Source organism: Schistocerca cancellata, chromosome 1 (genome assembly GCF_023864275.1).
Source record: "Schistocerca cancellata isolate TAMUIC-IGC-003103 chromosome 1, iqSchCanc2.1, whole genome shotgun sequence".
Lineage (NCBI taxonomy): Eukaryota > Metazoa > Arthropoda > Insecta > Orthoptera > Acrididae > Schistocerca > Schistocerca cancellata.
Window position 1 is genome coordinate 540,803,616 of NC_064626.1, and position 14,146 is coordinate 540,817,761.

A 14,146-nucleotide genomic window follows, 5' to 3' on the forward strand; every position below is an offset into this window, starting at 1 on the left:
TCAGAGGTCATCAGTCCCATAGAACTTAGAACTTCTTGAACCTAACTAACCTAAAGGCGTCACACACATCCATGCACATGGCGGAATTAGAACCTGCGACCGTAGCGATCGCGCAGTAACGCGCCATGTCACAAGGCAAGGAGTGTGATGGAGAGGTTCGAGGAACACAGTGGTGAGTTCCAGTTGATGTGCTGGACTCCCAACACCGCCAGATCTGAACGCGATCGAGCACAGCTCTAAATGAATGGAGTCCGAATTCGAGCCTAAAACACAGGCCCAGTGTGTTGCGAATGTTCTTCTCAGTATAGACTCTTTTGGATGGAAAAAGGGGACACATGACGTTAAATGACAGACATATGTTTGAGACTGACAGAATCCAATGCTAGGATAGTTAAAATAACCGTGACTATTCCCCCTTTGCTACTTACGACAAGCGAGCGGGTAATCCATATAAAGATACGCTTTCGAAAGAAGTTTAATTTAATCCATCGTGTGGACATTATGAAGACAGAAATCCTCATATGTAACAATATTGTATCCTCGTGGACACATGGACCATTCCCAAGGTCCACAGCTGGAAATAAAGCTGGAATGTAGCCTTAAGTCAGCAGTTCTCAGCTAATGGTCTATACCTACATAAATGTAAGTTTCGAGTCAGAAAGACATTGTTCGGCTTGTAATTGGTTATTGAAGGAATTATGCTTCAGACTCTGCGCAGTTCCATCGTTGCCAGCCTTTGGTAGTTTCTATGAGGATGCTTTCAGTGTGAGAAGGCCGAAGGATATACAAATGTCTATGCATGTCGCAGCTCACTGGAGCGTAGTAATGCTCCAGAATAGGATCTCTCATCGGACACCACAAGTAATCCCTGTTGCCTGTAATAAAGCAAGAACCTATACATAGCGACTTGAAACCTAAGAGATCGAAGATGTATTCCTGGTGAATGAGAATTCCTGCAGTAACACTGACATCTTGAGAATCGCGACGAAAAGTTGATGATGCAACAATATCGAGACAAGTATGATGTGCGACATGTGAGAGTTAACAGTCGTTATTCGAAAAAGGCTTGCAAATTCGTCATCATATACAGCATATTGCCGCTAAAATATGGTTGGAGACGGGATATTGGGTAATAATTGCATAATGCAAAGGTTTTTGTATAGTTTTCCTTCAGCGGAAAGGAACTGAGTTCATGTTATGTAATGCAACAGGCTCTTGTCCCAAAAGGCGCTCTACGGTACTGTCTACTGGATTGCTGTTACCATGATACTTTTATGCGATCACCATTACAGGTGCAGTTGAAGCTGCAATCGTTCGACAACTTGACATTCTGACCCTCTATTGATTCGATCATTTTTCTAGATGTTGCACTTTCGAAAATATCAATGTGTTTCTGACCCGTTCTTTACACAAATGAGGTGACTTCATATGGTACCATCACACGTTTCTAGACGCACTAACACGAAAAAGAAGGAAACGATTGTCTTGGCGTTGGAAAGATGGCGGATAACTTTGGTAAAGTTAAGATAACGGAGTCTAGGACATCAGGATAAGAATTCTGTATATATGACAGCACTCAGTTGCGGTAATAATTGCTAACTGCGAGTGAAGCGACAAAGTACTCGTATTATTTCTCCCACGGTTACTATTGCACTCCATAGCGCACAAATTCTTCTCTGTTGGCCTCTCAGAAAAATGTCCGTGTTTCAGAGCGAGAAACTAATGCCGTCGGCTTTCAACTGTGACTGCACAGAGTGCGAAGTACGCTTCAGACGCAGCCTGTTCATCTTCATGACGGCGACAGTGGAACCTGTCGAGATCACAGTGGGCAAGACGACCAAGCTGTCTAAGCAGACGCTGGTCCAGGTTAGTACTGTTGCACCCCCCATAATGGAATGAAGATGATAGCACCTTGCTAAGCGTTCAGTGCAGTTGTGAGCAGTAACCTAGAGAACATAATTACTAAACGTGTGGAGTCTCCTCGATCAACTGAAAGAAGCACACTGGCTCAGTCACTGAAAACTGCGGTGTAAGTCTCTAATTACCTAGGCATCCTTCTCCCTTACAAATACTACCAATAGCTTCATGGGACTGGCTATACTTGATGAATCTAACATCAAAATATATCTACTAAAATCGATCAAAGTAACAAGATAATTTCCTCCATTCTATAATGGTCCAAAAAATTCTTCAAAGCTCTCAGGGGAGGCACTACGTTGTTGTACAGGGTTTCATTATCGTCATATCAAAGGCATATGTCACTGAACTGAAATCATTGAATATCCTCCATTTCATTTGGGTTTTATTTAATGAATCGTAAATTGTCTTTATAGATGCATTGTCCTACTCATATGCCAAGTGTTGCCGTCATGATGTAGACGTGATCGACCACATTGCTGTTCTATTAATTCTTTTTTATTCAAATGGAAATACGTTCATTGGCATATAGTCAGCCCATTAGTTTTTCGAGAATCTGAATCATCCATTTGCAAACACAGGTCACACATTACCAACTATTATTTCAACCCAATTTTTATTATTTCGTTTATAGTCATGACAAATACGTCGATATCCTGCAACTACAGAGTAGATAAATTATAACATTGCATTTCAAATCTATATCCAAAACTGATGCAGACTTCAAACCAGGATATCTGGTTTTCGGGGCTGCGTGTTCCTGGTGGCGGGTAATATTTTCATAAAACATGTTATAATTTCAGACTTCAATATAATGTTGGTACACTTTTTGGTCAAAAGTAATAAATTGGTGGTCTGCAAAAACAGAAAGAACGCAATTTGCATAACGTGTTCTATAAACACGCTTGCTGTGGGACTATTCAGAATCCAGAGGATAATGCGTTCAAGAGTCATACACTGCCAACGATATGCGTGTTTGCTGAAACAAAAATAAATTGATAGTGAAAGTACTGACTTTGAGTGATAAAAATTACGACACCATGCTACGGTCGTTTAAAATTTCAGTACGAAATAGGATTTATTACGTATAAGAACTTGGCTCAAAGGGCTCTGAGCACTATGGGACTTAACATGTTAGGTCATCATAAACCCCTAGAACTTAGAACTACTTAAACCTAACTAACCTAAGGACATCACACACATCCATGCCCAAGACAGGATTCGAACCTGCGACCGTAGCAGTCCCGCGGTTCCGGACTGTAGCGCCTAGACCTGCACGGCCACCGCGGCCGGCTATAAGAACTTGATCAGAAATTTTATCTTTGTGTGAGGATTCACCGTGCAACAGTATGAAATTTCTGTTTCCTTCATTCGCGCAATGAGGTGCACTTTTAAGCTTCCCGTTTTTCCAGAAAGTTGAGGTAACTTCGACAACGTGTCTTATAACTGTTTTATTACCACTAGCTGGTTACCCCATGGCTCACACAAACGTAAGATTATAGTTTTATACTTATCTCCTCTTCAACAAATATAATTTCAATTACAATAATGTAACTCTGTTCCTTCCACAGGTGCTAAATGGAACGTACGGGCTGTTGAACATGCCTTATCATATCTACAGCAATCTATGAAGAATTATCGACGTAACAGACACTGACAGAATTCCAATAAAATCATCAAATTTGTAATTTGTTCAAACAGTGTAGATTACTGATGTTGAGGAAGTTTAGTATAATGTATAATCAAGATATAACTCTTTAAAAATGCATCGGAAACTATTAAACTGAGAATTTAAAATTATTCTGCAAATTATTAACATTATCTTTGGCTTCGCTGGTCTGTTCCTCAACTCTACCTCATCTAGATGGTGTGAAATGATGATGATGTTTGGTTTGTGGGAAGTTCAACTGCGCAGTAATCAGCGCCCGGTGGTGCGAAATGATTCGATGATCAAGACACATGATGGGGACGACCGGATTTTATGTTTCCTTCGTATAACAATATTCATTTGTATACCTGGTAGTATCTTGTACATTAAGCTCGGCGGCCTTTGACAGTATTCGCTGGGACATGAGTAAGTGCAAACGTTGTGTTTCGCCAGTTTCAGTTTTATCGCTCTTCCTCATTATTTTAAAACATACGACAGTACACTCTACACGTGATTCTTACTTCCATACCGGAAATAGTCGTTATTAAGGAACAGTACTCACACTTCTTACGGAAAAAAAGTAAATATCCGCCGGAGGTTTCGCAACATACAGTTCCAAATGACGTTGTACCTGCGCTGCGTGAGCCACTGACCTCAGATATTCTCACGGAGTCTCTCCTGGGAATCGTAGGCCGTTTCTCTTATGCCTAAGGAGTCGCTGCTTCCTTTGTGATGATAGTATCAAGTTATTGAACAAGCAGCTTGGCAAGAAAATGTAACGAGGCAGTAGGCCTCATACAACAGTACAGAGAACAAACTGAAGATAGCGATCAGCTAGACAACATAACTGTGGCCCTCTACGGAACACTAAACTACGGAATTTAAGCTTAGGAGACAAACATTGTGGTCACTGCCCTTGGCGAAAGTGAATACTGTTGGCAGCGTTGCTGGTACTTGAAGCGGTAGAGAAGTATAGAAGTGGATCTTCTTAGCGGTGATACAGGCAGCAAATTTTGAAATCTACTGACGTAAGCTAGTTGCACAAAGATCAGACTGTTGAGCCCCAGCGTCTGGGAATGACGATCTCGGAAACGAAGGATTTTCGCGTACTACTGTCATCAGCATGTATGGCAAGTGCTGATATGAAACTTTCTGGCAGATTAAAACTGTGTGCCGGACCGAGACTCGAACTCGGGACCTTTGCCTTTCGCGGTCAAGTGTTCTACCACCTGAGCTTCCCAAGCACGACTCACGCCGCCTCCTCACAGCTTTACTTCTTCCAGTACCTCGTCTCCTACCTTCCAAACTTTACAGAAGCTCTCCTTCGCAGGACAGTGCTGCTCCCACTTTTCGACCGAGGTCAATGACACGCACTCACGCTGCAAGCGATGCCCACTCTCCAGGGTTCCGGAGACAGTTGCAACAGCATCGGTTCGATCCCTGAGATTCCCCCCCCCCCCCCACTACTTACCCCACCCAGCAGAACCGGTCCGCGCGTGCTCCCCTACTCAGAAATGAATCAGTCTTGAAACTTCCTAATCACACCTTGTATATTCTATGATTCTACAAAAGATGCACGTCACCGAGATAGGATGGTAGTTTTGAAAATCATTTTTGCTACCGTTTTTGTAGATTAGTGTGACCTGTGTTTTCTTCCATGCACTGGGCACACTTTGTCGTACTAGGGATCTACAATATGTAATGGTTAAAATAAGAACTAATCCAGCTGTATATTCTGTATATAATCTGAAAGTCCTGTAACCTTCCATAATGTTAGCTATTTTAGCTCTTTCTTAGCGCCAACGACATGAAGACCTACATCATTCACTGTTATAGTTGTGCAAGCAGTAAGCTGTGGCAGAACTTCTGCATCTTCCTTAGTAGACCAACACTTTAAAACAGAATTAAGCATTTATTGTTTGCTTTGCTACCCTCAATTTCAGTTCCTGTATTATCTATGGGCGGACTGGCATTAAGTTTGGTGCATCTTTCAGCATTCACGATTATACGACATTTCTTTAGGTATTCGATAAAGTCTGATATGGTAGTCATTGAAAGCGTCACTCACTACCGTACTGACGACCAAAATCATTACATGCAGCATCTATCTATAATCATATTCTCTATTTTATTCATATTATGGAACACCCCGGGTCTCATTAGAAGTTCCTTTATTGTGACTCTATTCAAAGGAACGTCCCCCTCATTATGAACTGTTCCACTGGATATAAAAGTCTCCAGTGCACAGTGTGGTAACTCTGGTATAGGCCTACATCGAGCAAAACACTTGGCGTCAAGATATGGTAACTAACATGATTTCAAGTCTCACATTGGGCACCGAAACGTGGTGAAAGGGATATCTGAGCGGGATGTGGCGAAAAAGAATTGACTTCACGGTTGCTGGGAAGAGGCTTTATCAACATTAATAAAAAAAAAAAACTTCTTCACTGGGAAAAAATCAGAGGTGCAAGCAAGTCCCGAGTCTTGACATAAAGTTTCACAATGAAATCTAGGAAAGAATCATTGCAAACTCCCACTGTTCACTGTGGCCTAGGCTGAATGTCCTCACCGAATCTCCGTTTCACCGAAAAGAAGCTTCCTCCACTCTCCAGTTCAGTCGCAGAATCAGCCCTCTCCCATGAACTGTTGTCGACTCATCTTGCCATTGACTGCCGAAATATCAGTTCCACCCAAAAGATGAGTCCTCTTGGGCAATTCTACCTCTCAGGATTTTTCATGCCAGGGCGCAAACGTCCCGTTGTTGGTGTCAAATCTTTGCGTACACGAGTCCAGCAAGCGCTCTCAAAGAGGTGTCCCTGAGGATGATGGCTAACGGCGTCTAGCAAACAGCTTCCACCTCGAGATCAGATGGCTCGGTATGGCCGCGCACCGCCAAAAATGTTAGCTGCCCTATATATTTCTCCCGGAAGCGCAAGTTTCGTAATGTGTTTTCCTAGCCCAAAAAATAGCTGGCGCCGAGTTTTCTCTGCCAGCCATAAGCCTTAAACATTAATATCTCGCAAGTGGGAAACGTTGTTCTTTGCGGCAGATACGCATTCCTTGCGTTTCGACGAAGGGTTCCCACCAACAAGTACTTAGGTTTCTTATTGGGTGTAAAGGGGATGAATTCCAGTCACACCATGTCTGCTATACTTTAGCAGTCACTACAAAGTTCAACTACTCTTTTACATTTGAGCCACAGTTTTTCTAAATCCTCCGAACTAGAGTTAAGTGTTTACAGTTAGTCCTTGAGATGTCACACGACTGTCTTGTTACTTGGTTTAGCTGGACTTTCTGCTTTAGTAATCACATCTGCTATTATTTTTTCGTGTTCACTATTCCGTTTCTCGACAAGTATTTATACAACTCTCAGCACAGTACACAGCAGAATCACACGAAAAGCTCGGCGGTGATTGAGAGTAAAGTCTAGGGACAGCTTCCCGCCTAAATCTGATAGTTTGCCCACAAGCAGAGTCCGTAAGGCAGTCTGAGGCAGAGTCCAATAAACAGCAGTCACACGTTAGTCCAAAGGTTAATCCGGGAGGAGAGTCCAGGTCACAGAGATTCAACTATGGAATGCGAAACTTATGGTAGTACGGAGAGAATCAGACACAAAATTACTCTGTCTTGCTCTGGCCGAAAGTTATATAGCCCTGCAAGAAAGGAACCGCGTCACATGGTGGTGCTGCAACGTGAAGATATTCAGCGAATCGATTGGCCTGCCCATTCCCCTGTGAAAAATCCCATCTAAGACGTATTGGATGCGTTGGGGAACCGTATTGCTGCACGTCACAAGCACAAACTATCATCCAGCAGCTGCAAACCGTGCTGATGGAAGGATGGAACCGCCTACCACAAGAGATCCTTTTCAACCTTGTGGCCAATATGGGAGTAAGTTGCGAGCATGCATTGTTCCCGTGGTGACCACAAATGTTCCAACTTTGTAAAACAGGAGACCATCGTAAAGTGCGGTGACTTTAGTGTCATTACTGCCTTTGAATAAAAGTGTCATTTCTGATCGTCTGATTGCGTATTTCTTTCGGTTACCATATCTACCATGTGTAGCAATTTTTCTTATCTATGTTATGTTACTTGGTAGTGACTGGTCATGTGAAAGTTATTTTCATCCTTAAATACTGCATTCCAGTATAGCACAGGAAGTTCTGTTTCCGATCTGAAACTGCAACACGCATAAAAATGGTTACTGTAAATAACGTGAGAAAGTAACTGATTACATCCAGTTAACTTTATATCTCAAAATGTTATCAGTGGTATGTTGACTGACAGACTCATGTAACCATGCCGGAAATAGTTGTAATGTTCAATAAATACATCTCTGTTGGAACGGAATACCAAATGGAACGCGAAACTGCGGTTGCAGTACGCATCAAACATAATACGAGTGTTACAAAGTTGCAGTTCAGTTCGCAAGAGCTAAGATCACGTCACTACCGTAACCCTAACTTAGAGGATACGGATCAAAGACCGGAAAAAGTTAGAAATATTGCACTAATGTCTCAATTACTTACGTTGCAAGGAGAGAAAAACTATTTTCTGAAAAGACATGCTGCAATGTGTACAGAACACGCTACTGGAGTTCAGCCGGCCGCGGTGGCCGTGCGGTTCTAGGCACTGCAGTCCGGAACCGTGGGACTGCTACGGTCGCAGGTTCGAATCCTGCCTTGGGCATGGATGTGTGTGATGTCCTTAGGTTAGTTAGGTTTAAGTAGTTCTAAGTTCTAGGGGACTGATGACCACAGATGTTAAGTCCCATAGTGCTCAGAGCCATTTGAACCATTTGGAGTTCAGAATGTACTATGAAATACGTTACACACAACATTCATAACCATCTAAAAATTCTAAAAATATATCTTTTATTACTTAAACATACAGTGAAGCTACGGACTTTTTTATTTACTCTTTTTTATTTTTACGATGATACCACTGTCACATATTTCCAAGATGGTATATCAGAGAGTATTTGAAGAAGTCAACAGCGTTCTTATATTAAATTGCTCTTTCTACAAAACGTTCCGAGAGTGACTTTGCCTTGGCAGTTTATTCACAACGGCTATGAACAATGACAGACATATTTTATTCATCTTTCGATACCAATGTCAACAAACTATGTAAAAATGAAACTACAATTATTTTTATTATTTCCGCAATACTCATTCCAATCTACATTATTCCTAGAGGTTGTCTGGGCTACCCTAGTTTCGCTTGGTGCAAACTTTGCATGCATATATGATTTTGAGTCACAATAACATTTTGCAAGCAGACAGTACCACCATATCAATTTTAGAAAGATCAAAAACAACTATAACAGTATCTAAAAATACAAACACAATTAAGATGGTGGATATAAACGAAAAATTTGACAGAAATAGATATCTACTCGCCAAAAAAGGTAAAGTACACAAGAATAATAAATAAGTAAACGAAAAAAGTAGAAAAGACCAAATACAACTTATCAAATAGAATAAAATAAGCAGTATATCAATGTTGTTGTTGTGGCCTTCAGTCCTGAGACTGGTTTGATGCAGCTCTCCATGCTACTCTATCCTGTGCAAGCTTCTTCATCTCCCAATACGTACTGCAGCCTACATCCTTCTGAATCTGTTTAGTGTATTTATCTCTTGGTCTCCCTCTACGATTTTTACCCTCCACGCTGCCTTCCAATAATAAATTGGTGATCCCTTGACGCCTCAGAACATGTCCTACCAACCGATCCCTTCTTCTTGTCAATATGTTCCACAAACTCCTCTTCTCCCCAATACTATCCAATACCTCCTCATTAGTTATGTCATCTACCCATCTGATCTTCAGCATTCTTCTGTAGCACCACATTTCAAAAGCTTCTATTCTCTTCTTGTCCAAACTATTTATCGTCCATGTTTCACTTCCATACATGGCTACACTCCATACAAATACTTTCAGAAACGACTTCCTGGCACTTAAATCTATACACGATGTTAAAAAATTTCTCTTCTTCAGAAACGCTTTCCTTGCTATTGCCAGTCTACATTTTATATTCTCTCTACTTCGACCATCATCAGTTATTTTCCTCCCCAAATAGAAAAACTCCTTTACTACTTTAAGTTTCTCATTTCCTAATCTAATTCCCTCAGCATCACCCGACTTAATTCGAATACATTCCATGATACTCGTTTTACTTTTGGTGATGTTCATCCTCCCTTCAAGACACTGTCCATTCCGTTCAACTGCTCTTCCAAGTCCTTTGCTGTCTCTGACAGAATTACAGTGGCATCGGCGAACCTCAAAGTTTTTATTTCTTCTCCATGGATTTTAATACCTACAACCGAATTTTTCTTTTGTTTCCTTTACTGCTTGCTCAATATACAGAGTGAATAACATCGGGGAGAGGCTACAACCCTGTCTCACTCCCTTCCCAACAACTGCTCCCCTTTCATGTCCCTCGACTCTTATAACTGCCATCAGGTTTCTGTACAAATTGTAAATAGCCTTTCGCTCCCTGTAGTTTACCCCTGCCACCTTCAGAATTTGAAACAGAGTATTCCAGTCAACATTGTCAAAAGCTTTCTCCAAGTCTACAAATGCTAGAAACGTATGTTTGCCTTTTCTTAACCTGGATTATTTCAATAGATAACTTTAAACAAAAGGCCACAATCGTAAAAATTGGGTGTAATGAAGTGAACCGAACAATAAATACTAGTATGCACTATCAGTGGTGAACTCGAACAGTGAGCCGGCCGGTGTGGCCGTGCGGTTCTAGGCGCCTCAGTCTGGAACCGCGTGACTGCTACGGTGGCAGGTTCGAATCCTGCCTCGGGCATGGATGTGTGTGTTGTCCCTAGGTTAGTTAGGTTTAAGTAGTTCTAAGTTCTAGGGGACTGATGACCACAGATGTCAAGTCCCATAGTGCTCAGAGCCCTTAGAACCATTTGAACCAAAGAGTGAAGTGCAGACAAGGGCGATGCTAGATAGCTGTGCAATGAGACTGCTATTAGTAGGCTTACTTCCGCCTTTATACCTGTCGACGAGGAAGTTCAGTCGGTCGTGTGCACTTCAGTATGTGGTCGAACTGCGCTGCAGTCGAAGTTCCACATATTGTAGGAGTTACTGATACTACAGTAAATTCACTAGATACTATCGGTTAAGATATAAGCAGAATACTACTACAGTGGCCGTCCCGAAAATAGGCATCTTAGGTTCATCTCTCAGTCTTACAGCATAGCCAGTGTGTGGTAATTTCAAATGTTAGTAAAAATTCCGAGAAAAATATTAGACATCTCTGATTTTAGTCTAGAATATGTTGGAGTACTTTCCAAAAGAAAATTCTTGCCAGCCCCTACGAAAAACAAATAAATAAGTACACAAAAATTGATGTTACTAGAAATTTTGAAGGAAAATAATTTTTTTACTTGTTGATAAAACAGAGCTGCTAACAAATTTAACTGAAGAAAATGAGTATTCTGAAAGTTAGAGATGCGTGTGATAACTATTCAATGTGAAACCATTGAAGTAGGCCTACTCCAAGATAATAAATAGAATGCCTTGAGAGGTGCGAAACTTTTCCGTAGGTGTACCGAAACATGCTCTTATTGATGAATTCGCGTTCTGTTGGACCTTGTAGAAACTTCCAACGAGCAAGTTGTTCGTAAAAATATAAAATTAATTTTGGTAACATATGAGACCTCATTATTGTATCGTGTCATTTATGAAAGCATTTCATTTGCGAGACTCCGAGCGCGGTGCCATGCGAATACTTGCCTACCGCCGCCAGAATTTTTGCTTCGAAGGTTCATGTTTATATGGCCGAGGTTATTCCCTTTTTTATTTGGACCCCTTACCGACCCTTCGTCATTGCGCGCATCACTTGAATCGTCGATACACACTATACAAACGTAACTGTAGGTACTTACTGACCATCATTTCAGTGGAAGTCGAGCAAAATGTATTTGTGCGTTTGTTTCGTGAAAGTATTATCCTCAGCTCGCCGTACGGTCACTGGACACAAACGTCGTTCTACTTGGTGTAATGTTCCTGCATTCCATTAACAATTTTCGTCTACCATCACACTTTCTCAACCAAAAACCAGGTGGTAGTAAAAGACAAAGAACGGATGTCTCTGAACTATAATAATTAATATTTTGACCGAGATTGCCCTGTATTTTTCTGACCGTAGTATATTCCCATTTGTAGCAATATAAAAGTACGATCCTGAGAACTAACTTTTTGTCAAAATCGTCATATGCGGTTGATTTCTGTTTTCATTTGTATCCTTTTTTTGGAGAACCAAACCACAAGCTCACATCTAGAGATTCTGTCGAGTTTATTGCACTGGTAATATTGAATACAGTCGATTTCAAAATACAAGGAGCTTTTGTTGTCTTTTTATGAAGCTGTGTAAAACTAATAATATTCCACGGTTTCTTCACTGTCAGCCAGACCAGTAAAAAATGCAATTCATTCTATACGACAATTTTAGATTGTTTCGAATGTCTTTTCGCCCTTTACGCTTACCGACTGGAGTAGCACGACAGGTAGACCCTGCCCACTACCAAACACACGTCAATGCGCAGTTCTACTAAAGACTGAAACCACTTGTAGCGCTGACCTACTGCACTGGTGACAGTGTGACAATGAAGCGGGCCAATCATAGCACTTAGCGCCTGTGGACTGCAGCCAGCGGATGTGGTCTTGAGGTGTCTAATTTCGTGACGACAGTTCAGGAGTAGTTTCGATTGAGGGGCTAGTGTTGTTACAACCTATCCTTGCGATATTGGTATTGTAGGCAGCAGACCAGTCACTCATTACTGTAAGCAAGGTAGTAGCTACGTAATTGACACATGCACAGTGGGTAACCACATTACTAGGATAGCCAAAAGGAACAGAAGTCATGAAAATAAACTGAAGATGTGTGGTACGAGATATTAAACAAGCCCAATACAGAAAGAGTTCTGATGTGCTTGGAAACAAAATTTTACATCTCCAGCATAGACATTCAAATAATATGCACAAAACAAATATGTATTTTCACAAGAGCGCAGTATTTGTCAGTGCAGAGATCACAGTGTGAATTGCCATATGAAAGTATCGCACAAAAATCAATGTTAATTTACAGAACATAACAACTTTACGCTGACGATGGTACAGAGCAGTGCATTTAACTTCCAACGTGTTACCAGCGGCGGCAATTGTATGTGAGTACATGAACATTCTAATTTCTGACATCTTGCGCTTTTAGTAGTTATTTTTCTTTGAATGCTGTTGAAGGTAATGTAGATGTGGTAATCGGAAATACACGTCACTAAATTCACCGCGCTAAGCAACATTGCTACTCGTTTAGACTCTATGAAACTTGGCATCAGGGTTGCGAGCTTACCTTCAGTTGTGCGCGTTTTAAAGAAGTCTTGCGCATGCTCAACTGGCGTGACGTAATTCTTATGGGCCAAATACATACAGATTTGATGAACAACGTGCATGGTTCACAGCGTGCGCAGCTAGCCTTAACCACTGATCTACAATTTTACGTCAATGCCACCAGTGGATTTATCCTCGTTCGCTTGGCGTAAACCCCGCTAGACTGTAGCAAATTTACTCACTATATATTAATATGAGATCAGACAGCAGTATATGTTATAGTTATACTGATAACAAAACGAGTTTTTTGGGATTCTGAATGAGATGTTGTAGCAATAAAGTTTTTGATTTAATCATACAGTAATTGATTTTGGGCGCTGAAAATCATTAAGCACATCATCGTCGATAGTGAGGTTCAAATGGCTCTGAGCACTATGAGACTTAACTTCTGAGGTCATCAGTCCCCTAGAACTTAGAACTACTTAAACCGAACTAACCTAAGGACATCACACACATCCATGCCCGAGGCAGGACTCGAACCTGCGACCGTATTGGTCGCGCGGTTCCAGACTGTAGCGCCTAGAACCCCTCGGCCACTCCGGCCGGCGTCGATTGTGAGACTGGAGCATTTATTTATTCTACTGACATTTGTTGGTTTTGTTCTGCGACAGGGTTATCTGCGCTGTAGGCTCACATTGTACAAATGAACATTCACAGAAAGCTGTCTCACTGGTTCCTCCGACATTCACAGTAATGTGGGCTCGACGACGGTGTGCTTTTGGACCTCACGGTTCTCAGCGCCCATTTTGTATTCGAGTCAGATGAACATGATGATAGACAGTACTTCTTAAATTTATCATTTCGTCAAATGGCAGCTTGTGTTTGTAGTTGGTTGTTTACTGTGAAGGAATCGGCTTCCGTGAAGTGTCAACACGAACTCTGCTGAATCTGTTTCAACTGCTAACATAAAAGAAAATTACTATGAGGAGTTAGCCGGGAAGGACCTAGGACCTCCCAGACCAGATCCGTTGACTGAAGAAGTGAAGAAGTCAAATAATAGCGACTACAAGCTAACATTTACCAGAGAAATGCATAATAAGCGGAGAAGTTGTTGTGTGGGTGCAACGTAAGACTGTCTGATTTTCAGCCAAGATGTCTTTTTTGTTAGCTAATACATGTGTTGATCTTGTACATTTGTTGGATGAATAAAAAATGCACGAAAACTCTCACTTA

At 41.4% G+C, this 14,146-nt stretch overlaps 1 protein-coding gene across 1 annotated transcript in view; it reads left to right on the plus strand.

The window, feature by feature from the left end:
- LOC126189018 (odorant receptor 43a-like) overlaps positions 1 to 3,548 on the plus strand; it is a 146,822-nt gene extending 143,274 nt beyond the window's left edge. Inside the window, exons 7-8 of the mRNA XM_049930883.1 lie at positions 1,711 to 1,866; positions 3,489 to 3,548. Coding sequence (XP_049786840.1) covers positions 1,711 to 1,866; positions 3,489 to 3,548 — 216 coding nt within the window. The remainder of the gene's footprint in view (positions 1 to 1,710; positions 1,867 to 3,488) is intronic.
- Positions 3,549 to 14,146: the final 10,598 nt, after the last annotated feature.